This window comes from Sciurus carolinensis, chromosome 6 (genome assembly GCF_902686445.1).
Source record: "Sciurus carolinensis chromosome 6, mSciCar1.2, whole genome shotgun sequence".
NCBI lineage: Eukaryota > Metazoa > Chordata > Mammalia > Rodentia > Sciuridae > Sciurus > Sciurus carolinensis.
In genome coordinates, this window is record NC_062218.1 from 81,115,650 (window position 1) to 81,137,550 (window position 21,901).

The 21,901-nt window shown below is 37.7% G+C and overlaps 1 protein-coding gene and 1 non-coding gene across 7 annotated transcripts in view; one reads left to right on the forward strand and one right to left on the reverse strand.

Annotated features, from left to right (window-relative positions):
• Nucleotides 1-695: 695 nt before the first annotated feature.
• The window catches only part of Cast (calpastatin), a 112,785-nt gene continuing 91,579 nt past the window's right edge, over nt 696-21,901 (forward strand). For 2 of the 6 annotated variants that reach the window (XM_047556369.1, XM_047556370.1), the window contains exons 1-2: nt 696-903; nt 14,274-14,336. In XM_047556369.1, the coding sequence (XP_047412325.1) occupies nt 829-903; nt 14,274-14,336 (138 nt within the window). In that variant the 5' untranslated portion in view covers nt 696-828. Of the gene's footprint in view, nt 904-1,418; nt 1,572-14,273; nt 14,337-21,901 lie in introns of those variants that run through there. The other 4 variants (XM_047556371.1, XM_047556366.1, XM_047556368.1 and 1 more) reach the window with 4 other exon arrangements.
• On the reverse strand, nt 6,362-6,436 carry Trnat-ugu (transfer RNA threonine (anticodon UGU)). Its single transcript has one exon. It is a non-coding gene; the product is annotated as a tRNA-Thr (tRNA).

The window sequence follows — 21,901 nt, forward strand, 5'->3', positions numbered from 1 at the left end:
AAACCAGGAAGTGCTGCTTAAAACGAGCCCAAGACAAAAGCAATCTAGCCTCAGATTAAAACACAAACAAAACAAAAACACTCACCAAAAAACCACACCACCCCAAACACACCAGATTCCAGAAAGAATGTAAGGATTTAAATCTGGGATTGTTCTCCGGTTTGGATTACAACTGCGACCTGTCCATACAACAACATTAAATTTTGAAAACTGCCCGATCAAAGTGAAAGGACCTCACACATACACAGATGTGTGCACATATGTATGCACGCAGATCAATTTATTTTTGTGATCTGCTTCCTTATCTAGACAGTCCAGGCTTGGGCCAGATTAGTAAACACAGATAAACCGAGGGAGATTGCAGAAAAAGTGTCTTAACTTTCGAGATTCGTAGCGGGGAGGGTCGAGGAGTAGACTGGCTACACCCGGGTCCCGTTCTACGGTTGCACAACTGCACGATACGTCTGGACAAGTCGAAGGAGGAGCATTGCATCCTCCGGCGCCCCCTCTTTCTGACCCACGGGGAACCTTGCAGTCTAAGGACACCAGACGAGTCACTAGGTAAAGATTAGGGTGCTAAGTTTCAGGCCAGGAGCTCAGGACAGTTACAACAGGGGCGCAGCCGGCAGCGGGCAGGAAGGGGAGGGCCCAGCAGGGCGAGGGGGAGCCCTGGCGCGGGCTTGGGGCTGGGTCGGAAAAGCTGCCTCACGGGCACGCTCGCCAGCCCCTCCGCTCCCTCCTCCCCCTCCCTGCCAGAGCTCGCCGCTGCAGACTCCCTTCCAGTCCCCGCTGCGCCTTCCCCGAGGCTGCGCCTGCAGCGGCCTCGCCATGTCCCAGCCGCGCCAGAAGCCAGCCGCCTCCCCGAGGCCTCGGCGGGCCGCTGCAGCCCGCCACGCCCAGGAGGTGAGTGGCGCTCCTGTCCCAGACATAGGACTGGCGGATAGAGGGACCTGGTCCCCGAGCGGCTGTTCACCTTGGGTGTTGCCAAGTCTGCTCCGCCTGATCCTTATATGCCCCCTCTACTGACAGGAAAGGGCTCGGGGTGCCAGTACCCGCCGTGGGACAGGTGGAGAACTGTGCCTGGACATTTCGGGGCCAGGGTCAAGTGCGTTGGGCGTGGGCCGACCGGATAGGGGGCGAGTTAAAAAAAAAAAAAAAAGTTGGCTTATTACACAGGGGTGAAATGATGATGGAGTGAAGGGAGAATAAAGTTCATTCAGGACCCCCAAGGGAGTGTGGTAATTTCATCCGAAAGCAGGACCCTGTCTTCCGCGTGAAGTCCGGGCCGCAGGGCGTGGCTCCTGCAGAAATAACCCCTCTTCCCTAACCAGCCCGGAGCCAAGTCGGGGGTGGGGCCAGGCTGGTGGGGGCGGGGCCCAAGGGCACTCCGGGTGCCCGCCCACCTGGCAGCTGCGAGGCCAACCTAGCCCAGAGTCAGCCAGGTCCCAGGAAGCTGAGTGTGATCCCTGCGCCCCCAGCAGTGTACCCCGAGCGCTCGCTGGGTAATCCGCGGTGCCGCTCGGAAAGAGTCGGTTGTAGCCATGGCATTCGCAAGCTGGTGGTACAAGACGGTAAGTAGAAGCGGCCGTGTCTGGGCAGGACTGGGAAGGGAGTGTGCTTACTTTGCTTAGCTCTTGTGAGCGTACCGACGAAATATTGTCTGAGGTTTGGCTGGGAAAGGGTGGGGATCGGGTGCGACCTCGTCGCATACCTTCGGGTTAGGATCGGGGAGAGGCTAGAGGCTCACCCTCCTAGGGTATGAGAGCCTAAGCGCAGCCTTTGAGAGCCGGTGCAAGCAGATGCCCCGAGCTCAGCTGTGCTCACAAGTTGAATGGAACAGGAGTTGTTGCTGGAGGAATCCCGCCCCTGGAGGCGCATTCCTGAATGAACTGTGAGGCAGATAGCTAGAGAACCTAGAGTTTATTTTCAACCCTTAAGTAAAACGCAAAATTTGTAAAGGTTGTTGACCACGCAGTCTCAATCGCAAAGAGAGGCGAGGTGGGGGGGCGGAAGGACAAGAAGAAAACCCGAAACCCCAAGATGCAGAAGCAAGTGATATCAAGATAGATGAGAGGAGGGAAGCAGAGACACAGAGATGGCTGCTGTGTACTTTATTACCTTGGATGAGTGACAAAAATGTTCCATGAGTGTAGTGCATTGAATGTCTGTTCTACCGATTAGGTGTGATAGCCAATCAAGCTGGCACTTGTAATGTTTTGAAACTTGGAAGCATATTTAACATTAAATTGCTTTCCAAATACACATGCGTGGGCGGACACACACACACACACACACACACACACACACACACACGTGTTGTTGACAGGTAGAGACACAAAATATTTATGACCCAGTTATTTATGGTGAGAATTCCAAAATATTAGTTAGGATACTTCTCTCTCAGCATGTGGTATTGGGAGAAGCATAGATGTAGTTTGTCAGGCACTCTGAACTTGAAAGCTAGTATTGGAACTTAAAAATCGTTACTTTTCAAACAATGAGCACTTATGAGCTTCTACTTTGTGTCAAGCAAGGTATTAACCTCCAAGTACACAGTGGAGAACAACACAGAGTTGTTCTTGAATGGTAGTAAGTCATTTTTTTAAATCCTGCTTCCATATCTGGAGGAGAGGAGTGATATGCACTACATGAGGATTGGTGCCTAACCAGATTCATAAATCAAGATGCCATACAGTTACACTTTTACTGATAGGGAATTCAAATTTCCCTTGAGGTATTTTTTCATGAATATTTTCTATTACATTTTCCGTGCTTTTCAAAAGAACCATTTCATTGATGTGTAAGGAGCAAGTTTGTTTTGAGTCATTATTTGTTGTCCCAAGAGTCTTATCAAAATGTACCAAGTGAATTATCTGCAAATATACATGGCAGGGGTTCTGAGTTGACATCAGACTTATTCCATACTCATGATTCTCTGAAATTATGCTGGGCTACTTGGATGAAAACCTACTACTTGGATTTAAACCTGTTCCTTTAACACTGTTATGTTTTAGACACAGTCTGACATTTTTGCTAAAACCTTTCTTAGAATCCAGTTTGGGAGCTGGATTGCTGGTAGAAACCTCCTAGAATCAGCAATATGGACCTGTGACTAAGGTTTAACTTTTCCCAAGTCAGTGCTAATCAATACAAATAATAGTGTGAACCACATATGAAATTTTAAATTTTCTAGTAGCCATGTTAACAAAAGCAAAAAGAAGCAGAGGTGAATTTAGTGGCAATAATATATTTTATATTTAATTCATATAATTAATATATTTTATATTTAGTTAATCCACTATATCCCAGATATCATTTCAACATGTAATCAATGTGCAAACCATTGAGATAGTTTAAATTCTCTTTCACATTGAGTCTCCAAAATTCAGTGTATATTTTACACTTATAGCACATCTCAGTTCATACCCGTCACATTTCAGGTGTTCAAAGCCATAAATGACTAGTGGCTATGGTATTGGATAATAAGCTCTATACCATGGGTTCCTAAACACTTTTTTAAATGGCGTTTCATGGGTGATCACAGGCTATTTTGAGAATCAAATGGAAGTCGTGTATTATTTTCTCACAACAAAATACACAGATATTAAAAATATAATTTCCTATATTGCTTGAGGGAATTCAGAGATTTTTTCCAAAAGCCTACCCATAACACCCCCAAATGTTCATGAAGCCAGTTTATAACATGTATACACATTGTACACTCAGTGTATTGTATGTACATTTAATAATATATATGTTTTTATACATGAAATAAACATGTATAATAATACATGTATAAGGGATTTTATAGATTTGCATGTGGAGAGAGAGATAAAAGTATATAGGCAACCTTCCATAACCACATAGTCAACCAACCATAGATCAAAAATATTTGAAAAAATTTGAACTTAATGTATACAAACATTTTTCATGTCACTATTTCCTAAATAATACAATATCAAAACTATTTATATAACCTTTACATTAGATTAGGTAGCATAAGAAATCTAGAGATGATTGAGAGTATATGGGAGAATTTTATAGGTAACATTAAAATATTCTGCAATTTTATGTAAAGGACTTAAGCATCTGCAAATTTTGATATCTAAGAGAGTCCTGGAAACAATCCCCCACAGATACCAAAGAATGAATTGTGTGTCATAATACTTTTGGTAAATTCTATAATTAAAATATCTTTATTGGGATCCTTTAAATACTTAAAAAGATTTCAAATGACATAACTTTCACAAAATTTAGGCAAAATAAAATAATTAAAAGGTATGTCTAAGATGTGTTCCTTTAATAGCAGCTACCTGAACACCTAGTCTATATATATTTCCACTTGGAATACCCTCATTTGATCTTATCTTTGAAAGAATTTTGTGATTATAGTAAAAATAAACCCATAACACTTTTAAAAACTACATTTGAAGAACATCTGATGAGCACTGTAATGATCAAGCATGAAGAGGAGTAAATGTGACTTATACCAGTAATCAGATTCCTGAGTCATAAGTTGATTCTATTAGCCTATGTTAATTAAAGGTGTTTCTTAGCCTAATTAGACCCATGGACTCAGTGACAGCATGATCAAGGAACCCAGTTATTTGGGAGGCCCTATTATTGCAGTCAGTCTAGGAAGAGTGTCACAGGTCTTCCCTGGCATAACAAACCATTTGGATGCAATTAATTTTAGAAGCAAGGAAGTCAAGGGTCTGCAAAAAGACCACAGACTTTAGGGCAGTGGAAACTTTCCTCTTTCTGCTGGCAATCCCTGAATAGCTTGCTTTCCATTGCATACCAGTTTTAAAAACCATCTGATAATATTGTTCTTTAATCAATGTTGATACTTCCTAGAAAGTTAATTATATTATAAAGTGCTTTTTAAAGAATGATGTAGTTCTTTGGGGGTGGAAAGAGTGGGTGGTCATTTGAGATTCCAAAGTAGATGGGTGGGTAATTAGTTCTGAGTAGGCTGTCTCCTCAGATATAGGACATCTCTAAGCAGACCATCTTTATTTCCCCCTTGGGATAGATGGAAATCTTATTAATGTGATGTTAAAGTTCTGTTCCTTAAGTTGCCTCATTTTCTTTTGATGAAAACTTGCCCAGAAAGCTTTACAGCTACCATAAAAAGGGGGGAGGGGTTAACAAATGTCTTTCAGTTAAGAAAATTGGAAAAAAAAAACAGCTCCAACCAGTGAATAATTCTTATAGAATTACCTCTTCAGATGGAAGAGAAGGAAAAATGGTCTATGACTAAAATTTCCTAAAAATGTATGTAATTCAATTTTACTATGGAACACCATGAACACCTGAACACGAGTGAAAAGCTGAAGGTCAGAGATGTTCATTGCTTACACTATGTGTCAATTTATGTGCAGAGTATAATAGACATGCAAAAATCCTGCATATGGTCTATGTCTGGCCTTCTCTAGCATTTCTGTGGATAAAACCACAAGTATATCCTAATGACTACAATAATGGCAACAAAGTAACAATTTAAATTCTCCTGTTTTTGTTTTTGTTGCTGGGGATAGCACCTAGGACCTCACATATGCCAGGTAAGCACTGAGCCACATCCCCAGCCCTTGATATATCCTTTAACCTATAGAAAACTCAAAAAATCTTTTGGCAGATAGATCCCAGAAGCTAAAATGGCAGTTAAGTAATCAATGCTACCTCTAAACACTGAACACAGATTGTGTGCTTTTACAGTGCCATTGTAGCATGTCCACTAGAGTTTTAATGTCCATCAGAATCTCCATATGTAATATGGAGGTATGAGAGTAAAATAATACATTGTCATGAAATAAACACTGTACTAAAATGTTAAAAGTAAGCATGCTTGGGGTTCAAATCAAATAGATATTTCATTTATAGTCATGCAGTTAATCCTGAATAACTATCTTCTTTATATGGGTATTACAAAGAAAGTTATTCCTTTAATGTTATAATTTGATAACAATTTTTAGATGAGTGTAAAGGTATCAGATATTAAAAACTAGGCCTTTAATTTTCTTACATTTCTTTAACATTACACTCCCACAACACTGAGCCCATAGTGGTCACTCAAATGATTTTATTTTTCTTTCTTTCTTTCACAAATAAGCCCTACATTTCAATTAGCGCTTTCCATGAGTTTGCAATTTTCAGTATTAAAACAGCTAGGATTTTGTTTAGGGGTGACTTTAGAAAATTCTCTTGAGATAAGGGGATCCTAACATTTTCAAGATTTTTTCTTAAGAAAAATTTCACATATATACAGAATAAGAGGGAAGAGTAAAATGAGCTGCCCATATAATTTGCAAACAAACTGGCATCAATAATCCTCAAAATCTTTCTTTTTTTTTTTTTTGGGGGGGGGGATGCTGGGGATCGAACCCAGGGCCTTGTGCTTACAAGGCAAGCACTCTACCAACTGAGCTATCTCCCCAGCCCCCTCAAAATCTTGCTTTTTCTGTACACACACACACACACATACACACACACACACCATTCCAAAATAGTTTAAATAATGAGAATTACAAATTTAAGTTTTATACCTGTAACCAACTTGCTGTAGATCCCCCATGCAGTTCAGTTTCTCTGGGGTAACATGGATGTGTGAGAATAATATAATAGTCATGATATTTTTTAAAAAATACTCAACAAAATCTTAGAAGGTCACCTGTTTTCTTTGTACTTTAGAGTAACTAAAAAACTAAATTCTTCTGCTGTGGTACTTATGGTCTTAGAAAATTAAAGCTTCAAACCTTTCTTTACTTCTCATCTTCATTTCACTGTCTCATAATTCACAATCAGATGCCAAGGAAAAAGAAGAGAGTGGAGTAATCATAGTACTCTTAAAATGAACTACACATTGGGTCAGTTTCCTTTAACTTTGGCAACTTTCATAAATACACCAGCCCCTGGGATGAGTACTATTAGTTCCATTTTGTCAGGAGAAACTTGAAAGGTTTATTATTTGCCCAAGGTTACATATCCTTCCAAAGCCATGTTTTTTTTCTGTCCTATTAGAGTTTATCACAACTAAAAGACAAAAAAGACTGTGGAGAGTTGGTTGCCCTGATCATAGAAAAGACTAGGAAACTACCAGGGATGAGTAAGGCGACCCAGAGATTAGAAATGATAGGAAGATGCTGCCAACTCTCGACTGGAGGGACTGAGGGAGGTGCAGGTTGCCCTGCTAATACTGGAACCACAACTGGCTTGGCCTGAAGAGGTACCGGGTACTGGAGAGGCCCCTAGAGGCAGGAGAGTGGGCATACCACCCACCACCTTCTGTTTCTTCTTCACTTACTACCTGCCAGTGCCCCCCCAAGGCCAAACCCAGCTTGAAGCCATCCATTAAGAGAAAAGCAGCAAGCAAAAATCCCCTGGGACACCAGCAGAGTTGGGTTGGGGCTGTGTGGGGAGGAAGCCTCCTAAAGGCAGATGGGCCCAGGATCTGCTCCCAGGGAGACCGTTATGAAACACAGGCAGCAACTATGTGTCTTGGTCCTTCTGTTTGTTTGCTGTATAATGTGGCTTTAATAAGTAGAATACATAAAAGAATAGATTATTAAGGGAGTTTGCCGGAATACCAATTTGCATATTGTCTCTTTAATTTCCAAGTCATTTTCTCAGCCTTCTTTTTTATCTCCTCCTTTACTAATCTAAATAGAGCAAAAGTACTTCTCAGTACTGTTCACAGGTTTGTGGAAATACATTATTTAATCAAGAATTGTTTGTCATGGCCAAACCATGTGTCTTGGAGAAAAAAAGAATAATTTACCATCTGACTGGGAAAGCAAGATACACATGTATGAAATAATTAGTGAGCAAGAAAGTAGACAATAAAGTGCTAATCTGTTTGTTCTACTCAGAAAGTAGAGACTGCTGTACAGATAGGAAGATATGATGTTTTACTAATAGAGCTCAGAACTGTACAGGAAATCCTGATGTGAACACAGAGTGCAGGGCTCCCTCACTCAACAACCAGAACTTGCCCAGGAGAATCCCAGAGCTGCACCCACCTGCCTGAGCCTGGGAACCTCCCCATGAGTACTGACTCAGTTGAGTGGTTTGAGGAGCAGAACCTTCCACTTCCTATCACAGTGTCCACAAGTCTCCCCTCAAAATCAGTAGTTCCTAATCCTGGCTGCATATTAGAATCAGCTGGGGGATTATAGAAAAATAGATCCATTCCCAGGTACTTTTTACTTTTCAGTTTCATAAACACAGTAGCATTTTACACTTTTCACATCCTGGCTTAGATTTGCAGGAGCCATCTTTCTGTCTTCTTTCTTCTCTTATAGGTTTAGAAGTTTGTTTGATTTTATCCTATTTTGTGAAATGCTCTGTGTGTGTGTATCTGGATAACAATAGGGAGGGTGCCCAAATGCTGCAAAACTGAAGCCCAACACTGTATGAGAGGTCAGGCTTCAAGCTTTGCCACTCCTAGTTCTTGTTGATTTCCCCACAGTTTTGTGGGTTTGCTGTGGCAGAAAATTTTAAACATATAAATACTGTCCCCCAGAATGCAGCCAAAGGACAACTTTCCTGACTGATGTCAGGGGTGAAAACAACATCAAGAAGAATTATTTCTTCTCAGTGGAAGACAGGGAAACTTTCCATTCAGTCCTTGCCCCCTGCCTCTGAACTCCCGTTGTACATACCACCCAGTTCTTCATCTCAACCCCATGTGGCTTCCTGTCTTCTGTGTCCATATCCTCCAGTGAGGCTCTTTACTGCTTTAGGACTAGCACACTGTACAGCTGCTTTGGCTTTGACCTTCTCTCTACCTGATAATGTAGGACAGAATTCATAAGTATTCTTAAGTATTCATAAGTGTGTTTGATTAAATTTATACAACCAATCAGTTTTAGAATAGGCAAGTTTTGCTGTTTGTTATTCTTGTTTATTTTGTTTTCATTTTAGAGTACTAGATTGCTCTAAGACTTTCTTGAGGCAAAGCATATGGTCTTAGCTAGCATTAAGCTAGATCTAGAGTGATCTAATCTCAGGGTTATAGTAATTATAGTGAACTATAATGCTGAGTGGTGTGACCAAGCAGGACATCACCTTTCTGTTCCTCAGTTTCTTTATCCATAGAATGAGACAACACAGTGTAGTGCTGTGGAGAGCCAAGGAGACCACACAAGGAAATCTCACTTTGCTCTCGTATGGGATTCATTGACTTCATGGTGCAGTCTCTTTTCTAGTTTATACCACTTCTCTACTCCATGATTCTCTTACCTCTTCCCACCCTATCAGCTACGTATGGGTAATGTCATGTAAGGAAAGTTTTCTGTCTTCTTTCTTAGGAAAATTCACTGCAGGTTCCTGAGCTGGATCAATTTTATATACATCTTTCTCATGTGTTTCATTCCACCAGCTAAATATTGTGCATAGTGATCCATTAGTCCATGAAATCAAAACAAAAACAACTGGGCACTTTGAACCTTCCTGTGAAAAGACTTAATTCATTTTTCATCATTAACAAACTGCTGAATATTGAATAAGTCCCAAGAAATGAGCAGGGCAATGCATATTGTATACGGTTGCTATTTATTAGAAATTGAATGTTATTAAGGAATTCTTAATTGTCTTAGTGTAATAACATTAGGTTTATATGGGGAAATGTGCTCAATTTAAGGGAATACTTAGCCTTTGAAACATTTAGCATTCAAGTATCAGTTTATCTGCAATTCACTTTTAAATACAGGTACATATAGAGGTTTAGACTGCGTGTGTGTGTGTGTGTGTGTGTGTGTGTGTGTGCACTTGTAAACATGAGAAAATATAGCAACAATTTTAGTAGTTGTTGAATATAGCTGGTGGGCATTCATCATATTATTATTTCAACTTTTTTCTCTGCTTGAAAACTTTTAAGATACAAAGCATTTTAAAAAAAGAAAAAAAGCTTTTAAAAAAAAGAAACTTGAAAAGTGTAATCCATAAGGTTTGAAAAAAAGTTGCTACTTGATTTATAAGTGATTTTCATTCGTCATTATAGTTTTGTGTGTTAAAAAAAGTTCAACAAATGGTACTGGGAAAACTGGAAATCCATATGTAGTAGATTGAAATTGAACTCCTGTATCTCACTGTGCACAAAACTCAAAGTGGATCAAAGACCTTGGCATTAAATTCAGAGACCCTGCACCTACTAGAAGAAAATGTAGGCCCAACTCTCTCTTATGTGGGTTCAGGAACAGATTTCCTCCATAAGACTCCTAAAACACAAGAAGTAAAATCAAGAATCAATAAATGGGATGGCATCAAACTAAAAAGTTTATTTTCAACAAAGGAAACAATCAAGAACATGTACAGAGAGCCTACAAAATGGGAGAAAATCTTTACCACTTGCACCTTAGATAGAGCATTAATCTCCAGAACATACAAAGAACTCAAAAAATTTAACACCAAAAAACCAAATAACCCAATCAATAAATGGGCAAAGAAACTGAACAGGCATTTCACAGAAGAAGCAATACAAATGGTCAAAAAATATGAAAAAAATGCTCAACATCTCCAGCAATTAGAAAAGCAAATTAAAACTACACTGAGATCCTCTCACTCCTGTCAAAATGGCAATTATCAAGAATCCAAGTAATAATAAAGGTTGGTGAGGATGTGGGGGAAAAAGGTTCACTGATACATTGTTGGTGGGACTGCAAATTGGTGCAACAACTCTGAAAAGCAGTGTGGAGATTCCTCAGAAAACTTGGAATGGAATCACCATTTGATCCAGCTATCCCACTCCTTGGAATATACCCAAAGGATTTAAAAGGGACATAGTACAGTGATACAACCACATCAATGTTTATAGCAGTTCAATTCACAATAGCCAAGTTATGGAACCAATCTAGATGTCCTTCAACAGTTGAATGTATACAGAAAGTGTGGTGTATATACATAATGGGATATTACTCAGCCATAAAGAAAAATGAAATTATGGCATTTGCCAGTAAATGGATGGAACTGGAGAATATTATGCTAAATGAAATAAGCCAGTCCCCACAAACCAAAGGTAGAATATTCTCTCTGCTATGTGGATGTTAACACACAATAAGGAGTTGGTCTGGGAAGAATAGAAAAGTTCATTGGATTAGACAAAGGGGAATGAAGGGAAGGGGGATGGGAATAGGAAAGACAGTAGAATGAATGGGACACAACTTTACTATGTTCATTAAATATGAATACACAACCAGAGTATCTCCACATCATGTTCAACCACAAGAATAGAATCAAAATTGTAATGGGTTGCACCCCATGTGTGTATAATATGTCAAAATACACCCTACTATCATGTATATCTAAAAACAACAAATACAAAGAAAAGTTATGTTCATTAAAAGGAAATAAGTATTTGAAATCATAAAATGCCAATGCTTACATCTTTAAGTTGTCACTATAACTCAACATTTTAAAAAGCATTCATTTTATACAACCCTCCCAAACCATTACTTGAAGCCTACAAAATTTGGAGAATTTTGAGCACTTTATTGGAAGCAAGTAATGAATGATGTTGGTTAATCAAGAGAACTATAAATGGAATCCCATTGAAGCACCGTAATGAAACATTTTAAAATGTTTAAATAAATCATCTATATGCTTATATTTTATTTTTATTTTTTGTTTCCCACCTCGCTGTGTTTATTTAATCAGAGAACAAGCAAGTAGACTTAATTGTATTGTGTAACACATAGATTTGATATACGGTGCCAAACTTGTCTGTATGAAAGAAACAATCTTTACTAGTAACTTTGTCCTACCTCAGATTTTCCTAGAAGATTGCTGTAATTTAAATTTAAAAGTGAAAATGCTATATGTGCGCTTACTGGAGGGCAGTAAACCACGATATACATTTGCCACAAAGTAGAGAGTTGAGGGAGACTATATAGAGAACATGGGATCTTGTACTGGATAAGAGTGAGTTGGCTTTTTATGTTTTCTCATTTGAAGAATGAAATAGTAACAACCCTTGACAAGTAGATAAGGCACTCAAAATTGGTAAACAGTCAGTAAAACAGTGGATATTGTTGTTACTTTATCTAATCTGAAGGAGATATGGAAATGAAGATAACCGAATGTGATATCATGGTTCTAAAATTACTAGTTTTGGAAGGAGACAGATTTGGTAAATCTCTTGGTAGATTTCTCCTTATCAATCCAAAGAATGAGTGATTCTTTTAGAGATGGTAAAAGAAAAACTTCAGACAAAATAAATTTAACAGAGTTCATTTGAGCAATGAAGCAATTCAGGAACTTGGCATCTCTCAAACCTGGAAAAGGTTCAGATAGCTCTGTTCGGCAGCATGAGCAGTGAGCTTATATAGGCCAAACACAGAAATAAAGAAATTACTTGTTGACTACAGCTAGACATTTGTCCCTAGGTTGTTTTCATTATTGTTGTTTTACCATTTGATTGGCTGTGATTGACTGAGGCTTTTTTTTTTTTTTTAAGTTGATTATAAGAAATGTTTCCAGTTCAGTTTGAATTAGCTTCTGTAGGGAACCTGGCTGCAGAGACAACCTTATGCTAATGGCTTCCTGCTTTAACCCACATAAGTATTTCCCACCTCATCTCCGAGTCTGGCTTCTGCAAATCTTTCTAATTCTTCTAATACTTGCCACTTACCATCTACCTCAGGTATCTATGTGGGCTTTTAGTTTTGTTAATGCTGTTATTACTGTTATCATTTGAGATAGGTTCTCACTGTTTTGCACTCATGGCCTCCCACCTTAGCCTCTCCAATAGCTGGGGCAGCAGGCAAGTGTCATAATGCTGGGCTTGTACATGGGCTTTTAAATGGCCCACATATAATTATTCAGTACTGAGTGCCCTTAACTATGGATGAAGAATCCCTTGACTAGGACATGTAGGTAAAACTAGTCACGTAGAGAATTTCATTCATCAAACTATTGCAGCCCAGTTGCTTTTAGTGGATTTCATCCACTGATCCATGAGACTTTCTTTTGTGGAAGAATTTTCATCCATCAAAATGATTCATTACTAGTTGTTTATACAAAGAACTATTAAAGAAGGATTTTATCATGTGTTCTGGTCTCCTTGACCATTTTTTTAAACTAGCATATCTGTTGATATGATTAAAGATATTGTAATCCAATTCCATTTATCATAGTAGTGTGCAAACAACAGATTTTAAGTTTAAAAAAACTGTTTTATGACTTTTTTCCATTACTAGAAATGGGCCCTTCTGAAAAACACCAAATTGCTACTTTTCTTAGTTTTCTCATTTATAAAACCATATGACCCATTTTGTATCAAATATGTATATGTAAACGCATGGTAAATAATGTAGAATGATATACATTATTACCATCACTATTCTTGTAACTCTTCTTAATTTAAATAATTTCCTTCTCCATAATCATGTGTGATTCTACTTTAGGGAACATATTATTATTTTATGTTTTTGGTTAACCGAAGATGATCAAGATTGAATCCAATGATGAGCTTTTATTTCTCATGTATTTGGCACCATTTCTCACTGTCTTGCACTTCTCACAGTGTGAAAGAAATGAAATAATTCTTCGTATGCTTTTTAAGGAATATATAAATATTTTTCATTTCTCAAAAATGTTTAATAAACTCTGTGGCTTATTTTATCACTGAAACAAATGAACATGTGAGCTTCATAAAGCTTCAAGTTTCGCATAAAAAGACGTACATTCATCCCTAATGTCCTATTTAAAAAAAAAAAATCTAGACATAATGAAATTCTAAAGCCATAACAAATAGAAGTTGCATGTGTGGTCTTTCCCCTTCAGTTTTTGTCATTCTGCATTGGTGAATATTCAAATGGAAGAACTCTAGGGAATTCTCACGATCTGTTGGAAGTGGTGGGTGACTGCAAGGTGATTGGACACTTGTGTTCATATGAACTGAGGCTTAAGTATGGCTTTCAGACCCAAGATGACCCTTAGAGATCTCATCTCTATGATGAACTAGATGTCTCCCGTTGTAGTAATTTGGGCTTCAAAAATCCATGAGGAGATGAGATGCTGTGTTGGCATCACCATCAGCTCTGCATCTGGCTAATTACAGACTGACTTTCTAGATGCCAAATGAATATCTGTATCATCCCTTCTATTTCAAAAGCCACCTATGTTTGTGTATTACTAATATTCTCTGGAGGGAGATTAAAGGGTGCCGTACTTAAAGCCTATTCATTTAGCATTTCTGAATTAAAGACACTATTATCTTTTATCACCTTCCTCTATTAAACATTGTCTTTTTTTTTTTTTCTTTAACATTGTTATAGCATGTCAATGAGAAAATCAGTGGATCGCCTTCCAAACAAGGAGAAAAGAAAGAATCAGATGAGGTAATTTCCACAGTACTGGGTTTTCATTTTCTCTTGCTTGCAAATTGTGAATTCTGTTTTGAAATATTAAATAACAATGTAATAAAGATTTCTTACTGGCCAATTTAGTTTTAACTAAGATTTGATTCATGAATGGAAGTGGAAATCACTAAAAATAAATTTAAAAAAATGTTTCTCAGAAAGGAACCTTTAGGAATACTTCTAATTCAGAAAGAGAATTCGGTTTTTTAAAGCGTTTTCCCCACAGGACATGTGCATCTTAATTGTTTGGTTGGTGAATGTGATAGGGATAGAAGGGAAGCCAAATGCTGTAGTAGGAAAGGAAACCGTTTTTCAGGAGAGTGTACCATGAAAGGAGGTCATGATGGCCTACATTAACTATTCAGGTTTGTAGACAAAAGGAAAAGCGAACTATTTTTATGTGTTTTGATCCTGTGGAAATACTAGTAAAACTCAATCTCCCCACTCTGAGATGGGTTTTCTTTGCCTGCGAATCTCTCCATTCACTGAATGACGCATGGTTCTGGGCACCTTCAGCCTTGACCCACTTGTCTGGGAAAGGGTCGTGTGAAAGTTCAGTTTTTTGAAAGGGTATTAAATTTACCTTCATTTTGCTGCTTTTTGCACATTAAGAATCAGGAGAACTATTCATCTTCAGCCAGTAGAAATTGTGTTATCTCTACCTTCTAAAGGTCAGATAGTCAGATCCTAAAAGATCTGTAGAAATTTAGAAATTTAGAAAGCATAAAGTGCTTTCTTTTATCTTCATACTATCAAGATTAAGCTGGAGTTTTTGGAAAGTTTTGTTCTCTACCTGCTTACTTTCTGCAGTTCCAAAATATTCAATACATCCTGACTAGAAGCTACTGTGTATTCTGCAATGTTTATATTCATCGACTTTCTACCATTGTCTCCATTACCAATACCCCTGAAAATATAATTTAGATTATTTCTCATCAGCCAAATTTGTATTAAATGTTTTGTTACCATATAGAGCAAGTTTTTAAGAAGCAAAAAGTAAAAATCAATTTGTATTAAGATTTCTACAATGTGCACAACCATAGAAACGAAAAGTTGTACCCCATTCATGTACAATGAATCAAAATGCATCTATAAAAATAAAAAAACAAATGATTAAAGAAATTAATTTCCATATGAAAAATCATGTGTTTCTGTCTTTTAGTATCTGAAACTTCATCTGGCATCACTCAATCTCTTTCTCAACCCTACTCTTTAACTATATTCCCAAATAATTAATTAACCAAATTAATTATTTAGACATGTAGGAAATGTTTCCTCTTTGAAAACTCTAGCATTCCTTTTTTCTCCAGACTATGATATATGTTTTTGGATATTATTGTATTTTAATATTAATCAGGATTAAGCTATTTGTGTGCATACACACATATATACACACACACACACAAAGCAAAATCTTTTCCAACCAGTCAAATTTTTTTTCACACTTTTTTCTAGAGCTTTATTTTTATTATTATTATTATCTTTTTTTTACAGGCTGCATTTTGATTCATTGTACACAAATGGGATACAACTTTTCATTTCAGTGGTTGTGCGTGTCAAATGTTTTTATATGGTCTTTCTGGTCAATTATGTTATAACTTGAAGGCTTAAATAGTATATCCTGAATTTTTTGTTAGTCAGCTTTTAGTTGCTGTGATGAAAACACCAGACAAGAACAATGTAGAGGAGGAAAAGTTTATTTAGGTGCTTGGTATCAGAGGTTTAGTCCATGGTTAGTGGAGTCAATTGCTCTTGGCGCAAGGTCATTGCTGAGGGCATGGCAGAGAAGCACTGCTCTGTTCATGGAGGCCAGGAAGCAGACAGACAGAGAGGAAGGGGCTGTAGAGAAGATGAACCCTTCCGGGGCATGCCCATAGTGACCTGTCTCCTCCTGTCATGTCCCACCTGCCTATAGTTACCACTCAGTCCATTCAAACTAGGATGAACTTATTAGATTGCAGTTCTCATAATCCAGTCATTTCACTTCTCAATAATCCTGCTAATACAGAGCTTTTGGGGGATGCCTCATGTCTAAATCATAACAAATGTATCAGCATTGCTTGTTTAAACAACAACTGCTAGCACAGAGTTGTCTTTTTATAATATCTGGAGTATAAAATCTCTCATTTTGTCTTTATGAAAGGATTGGGAAACACTTCTTAGACATCCTGTGACAAATTCCACAAGGGAAGAACTCAAGGTTTTTGTGTCCATTGAGGTAGACACAGAACTTTGATTTTGAAACTGGAAGGCTGAACTTCTACCTCAACAGGAAGAAAAAGGGAGTTATCCTCTGTCTTTTAGTAATCAAACAATTCTGACATGGTTTTAGAGCTTCACTGAAAATTCACATGTACAACCCCTACCCTTTGCTGGAGCCTGGGTATGTTTGTTTGTTCATCCAGCAGACATAGAGAATAGAGTAACTGCCTTGTTCCCTTGTCTTAAATTATTGCTTTAGACAAAATAAATGCAATAGAGTTTAGTTGAGCAAAAAGAAATTCATGAATCAGGCAGTACTGAAAACTGAAAGAGTTTCAGAGAGTTCTGCTCTCTCACCAAATTCCACCCATATCTACTTGGGGTAGACAAGCATAGGTGTGAGTGACTTGCAGTCAAGATATGTTTCTAAAATGATCCATTCCCCAAGTGTCTATAATTACCTTATGTGCAAGTAAGCCACTGATGAGATATCTTGGCCCTGGAGACAGTTCAAGCAAATTGTCCTGCAACAGGCAATATTTTGCCTGTGTATTCATGATTATAAAACATGTACAATCTGAATTTGCTATCTGCTGTACAGATAACAAATGATCAGTTATCATTGACTTTCTTACCAAATTTACCAGAGGAAGGTTTTCTAAACTGATTCCTTCTTCCAGTTTCTTATCTGCTACTCTGCTGAATAAAGAAGGTACAAGGGAGACCAGTAGATTACACACCTTTCCTCTGCCCTCCTCCAATCCCCATCCTGTACTCCAAAGATAGAGTGACTAGAGAGCAGAAAAGCAAAAACACTTAACATCAGCATCTCATGAACCCAATGAACAAAATTCTTGTAGATTGTGGTTTCTCTATTTTTCAGTTCTAAATTACTGTTTGTGTAAACTTCCTGTATATTTAAAAACCCCTTCATGGATGTCTCTTTTTAATTGGAAAATATTATCTATGTGAAAACAGATAAATACATTTTCATTGTAGGTCCCTGTTAATAATGCTCTTTTGTTATCTTTGCTTAGAAATTGGAATATGTCATGTATAACTAATTACAACAAATTTTTTAAAAAATCAGGATAAGCAGCTTTTTACCAAACATAATATTTAGTTAGCCCTCTGTACTGTGCATTCCATACCTGTGGATTAAACCAAACTTTGGTTAAAAATATCCGGGAAAAAAATATGTCTGTACTAAACATGTGTAGACTTTTTTCCCATGGCATTATTACATAAATGATACAATATAATATAATGGAACAACTATTCACATTGCATTTATATTTATATTGGGTATTATAAATAATATAGAAATGACTTAAAGTATACAGGAGGATTTAAGTTATATGGATATTCTACACCATTTTATGTAAAAGACTAGAGCATCATAGATTTTGGTACCTGTGGGGTCCCCTGAAACTAATCTCTCACGGATATTGAGGGATAACTATATAGGAATGAAAGAGACATAGAGAATGTGCCAAGATGTAAATAGTGGCCGTCTCTCTGGGTGCTTGAATTTTAGAAGATGGTACCTTTTAAAAAATTCATTGACAGTTTTTAGATTTGTTCAATGATTATGTTTTAGCTATATGATTTTAAAAAGTTACTAAGATAGTACATATATTATGAATGCACAATGTTATCACATTGATTTAAGAATATACACAAAATTTTGTAGCAGTGGTTATAATTAAGTGTTGAGACTCTGGGTATTAGTATTATTTTTTACCTAAGTACATATTACTTTTGTGACTTAAAAGATAAAAAAGACTAACTTCATTTAAAGGAAAAATATGGAAAAATAATTTAAACTGGAGTCACTGTTTAATTTATACATTTTAAAGAAAGGGAAAATGTAAATACCAAAGAAGAGAATGCCACCAATGCTGTTATGATAAAGAAAATGTATCAAGTTTTTATCTTTTCCTTTAAGACACAGTTTCTATTCCTCTCTATTTATATCTCCTTTTCTTTAGTCATAAAAAAATCCATTATTAAATTTGAAACTTTTAAAACTGACTCTGTAAGATCATGACCGCTTTGTGCTTTAAAGTCCATTCCCCAGGATTTCACCCAACTATGTTGCTAAAAGGCTCACATTCCCCCAATGTGACCAGAGGTGTCAGTCAAATATTTTAGATAGATTTTATTGCACATTTGGAAGGACTTCTTTTTTTTTTCCCCAACTGTATTTAAAGACGCTGGTGATAAATGTCTTCATTTTTCTTTTTCCTTGCTCTCTAGTCACTCTTATCTTTGGGTCCTTAGTCACTCTTATCTTTGGGTCCTTAGTCCATGCACCTTTTGGTCTTATAATTTCTCTACATCTGAGAAAGGCTTAAAGAGTTGGTAACAATTGGTATGAACAAGCAAACTCTCAACCCCCTTACCCTACTTTATCTTCTGTCTATACCTGGGATTAAATATGGTTTTTAACCTGATCAGTACTTGGTGCTCTGTTTTTAAAGGAGGAAATGTAACTTTTGGTTTAACCAATCACTTGGGATAATGTCCCCATGTTGAGTTGGTCAACATTAGCAAATCCTGGAAGAGAACTGGGGCAAGCATCCATTTAAGGGACATGGGTCTTGACAGGAGAGTTAGCTGCAGGGTGTTCACTGTGGTTCACAAGCTCATCTTTCAGTGCTAAGAAAGAGGCAAAGCTGCAGAGCTCGGCCAAGGCCCGTCCCACCTGGCTCACCTGGAGATCCAGACACTAGTGACCAACCCTGAATCCATCTGGAACCCCCAAATTCTTATAGACTCAGTTTCTCTATTTTTTGCTTCTAAATTGTATCTAATTTTTTGTTGGCCAGATATTTTTTAAGATGATTTTTTTCATGGAAGGAAAATAGTTAATGTGAATCTAAGTATGTTTTACTATTGACTTCACCCAAGACAGGCACTCAATATAAAATTATAGTACAACATTCTTAGGTAACAACTCTGTCCCCTCCAAATTCTGTACCTATTGCTCCATGGTTTTCTGACTTTTCATGCTGTAGAGAAAATTAGGCAGTCTAATTTTGATTTATTTCTGGAGAGTTTATTTTTTTTGCCTTGTTCCTTGTGAGATGTTAAAATTTTTTTAAAAATTGCCAAATATACCTGTATGTTTTAAAATTAATTTTCCTGCAATTTCTATTACTTATTTATATAATTATTGCTCTTAAGTTTCACCTATTCTCAAAAACAGAATAATTTTGAGATTATACATTCATTATCTTCTGCCTCACAATCTTCTCTCTTTACATTTACTTTTGCATTCTCAGGGAATTTCTGAAGTTTCTCCTTCATATTTTTATTATTTCTTAATTCTGCTCTTTGAAGCTTCCAATACAAGTTTAAATGGGAGGGAGGGTGTTTGTTTTGGGTCATCTTTTCTTCCCTCTCTTTTCGTCCTGCTTTTTTACCTTTCCACCTCAGTCTATAGTCTCTACCCATTTCATGGTGGTATTTCTATCGTATTTCCTGTCATGGATGCATACTTTTTCCTATATTTTCCTCTTGTAGCATACCTTTCTATGAGATCTTCAGTTTTTCAGTCTTTAGGATGATGATGCTCTCCTCCTTCCTTGGTGGTGTTTTGGACTTCCCTCCTTCCCCATTTTGAAGTAGGGCTCTGTGTGCACCCAGAGCACGCCAACAGTTGTGAACATATTGTCCTACGCCTGCTCTCTGTCCAAGCCCATAGGTGAATCTCCTCAGATCTAAGCTTTTGACAGATGGATGTGCACACTCCTGGTAAAATTCCATTCTCTAATGTGCTTTCATTCAGTATAGAACATCACCCGTATGGAATTAAACAGGGAAGAACTTCACTCCTTAGGATGTACTGCTAATGGGGCCCTTCTTACCTCTACCCTCATGAAAACCACTTTACTTAGGACAGGTTTTCCCCAGATTACAGTGTGCTACTGCCACACCCTATCCACAAACCCTTGCTCCAACACCCTGCACATTCCACTGAGCCTGCCCTAAATTCTGTTTAGTTTGTTTCCAGGATTTGTAGTGTTTGAATTAGTTTATGAAGAGAGGTCCTAGCTGAGCTCAGTGGCACATGCCTGTAATCCCAGCAATGCAGGAGGCTGAGGCAGGAGTATTGCAAGTTTGAGACTAGCCTGAGTAAGTTAGCAAGACCCTGTCTCAAAACAGAAAGGGCTAGGATGTAGCAGAGTAGTAGAGTGACCCTGAGTTTAATCCCCAATTCCACTTTATTCTGCACATGAGAAGGATTTTACTAAAGAGGAGTGACCTTAGGTTTTCCAGACTTGTGTTTCTGTGTGGAATAAGAGAATTAAGGAGAGAGAAAAGACCTTCCAGGGATGTGGACTTAATCTGTTTCATAGTCATGACACAAGAGGTTCACCAATAGTGCCTTTCAAAACAGACCCATTGGCTTTGAGTAGAGTGGAGATTCTGCCTAGATTTGGCACTGGGTTGACTTCCTTCAATGTTTATTAAAGTTCTCTCCACCTCTGTGAGAAGATGAGAGAATAGAAACTGTTAAAATAATTTTCTTTTTTATGCCAGGAATTCTTGGGATTGTCTTATAATGATGGTGTTTAGCTTCTTCAATCAAGTCTTCTCCATTCTGCTCTACTTTGGGTATAACCTGTGATATGGGTTTTCATTTTACACTAGTTTGTTGGTTGTGTGTAATTCCTATTGGTTTCCACAGGAGTCTTGAGACTATAAGTTTGGAGATAATTAGCCACTGAGGGGCATGCCCTTCTTTTTTTCTGGGATTTCTCTTTGTGGATTCTGGTACATTTACCTTTTCCTAGGTGTTAGTCACAATGAAATAATTTAACTCACTACTTGTCTTTTTATAAGTAGTACTAGAATTGTTTTCTTACTTGGAGCCTCTAATATGGGTCTTTATGAATGGTGTATTCATTTAAGTTTAAAGCCTATAATAAAATATCAGTTATTATATAGACATTAAAACAGTTGCTTTATCCTGAGACACAAATTTATCTTAAATTCAGAGAGATTTAGAAAGTTTACAAAATTCAGGATAAAAACTCTAAGCCACTCTGACGCCACAGTAAGAGCATCTTCTCCATCTACTGTAGAAGCTATGGAAAACCAAACTCACAAACCAGTTCACCTACCATCCAAAATTCTTGGTTGGAATTATTGTGAAAAAAAGTATAGAGAAAAAAGAGAGAAACAAAAGGCAAAGATTGGAAAATGCCTATGTGGGAGGTGGGAAAGAGAAATCGGTGAACAAGTCAAAGAAGCAGCAAAGGAGTAAGAGAAACTAAGCACTCAGAGTAATCAGTGGGGAAGGTGGAAGGAGTAGTGGAGAGTCAGCAGGACCT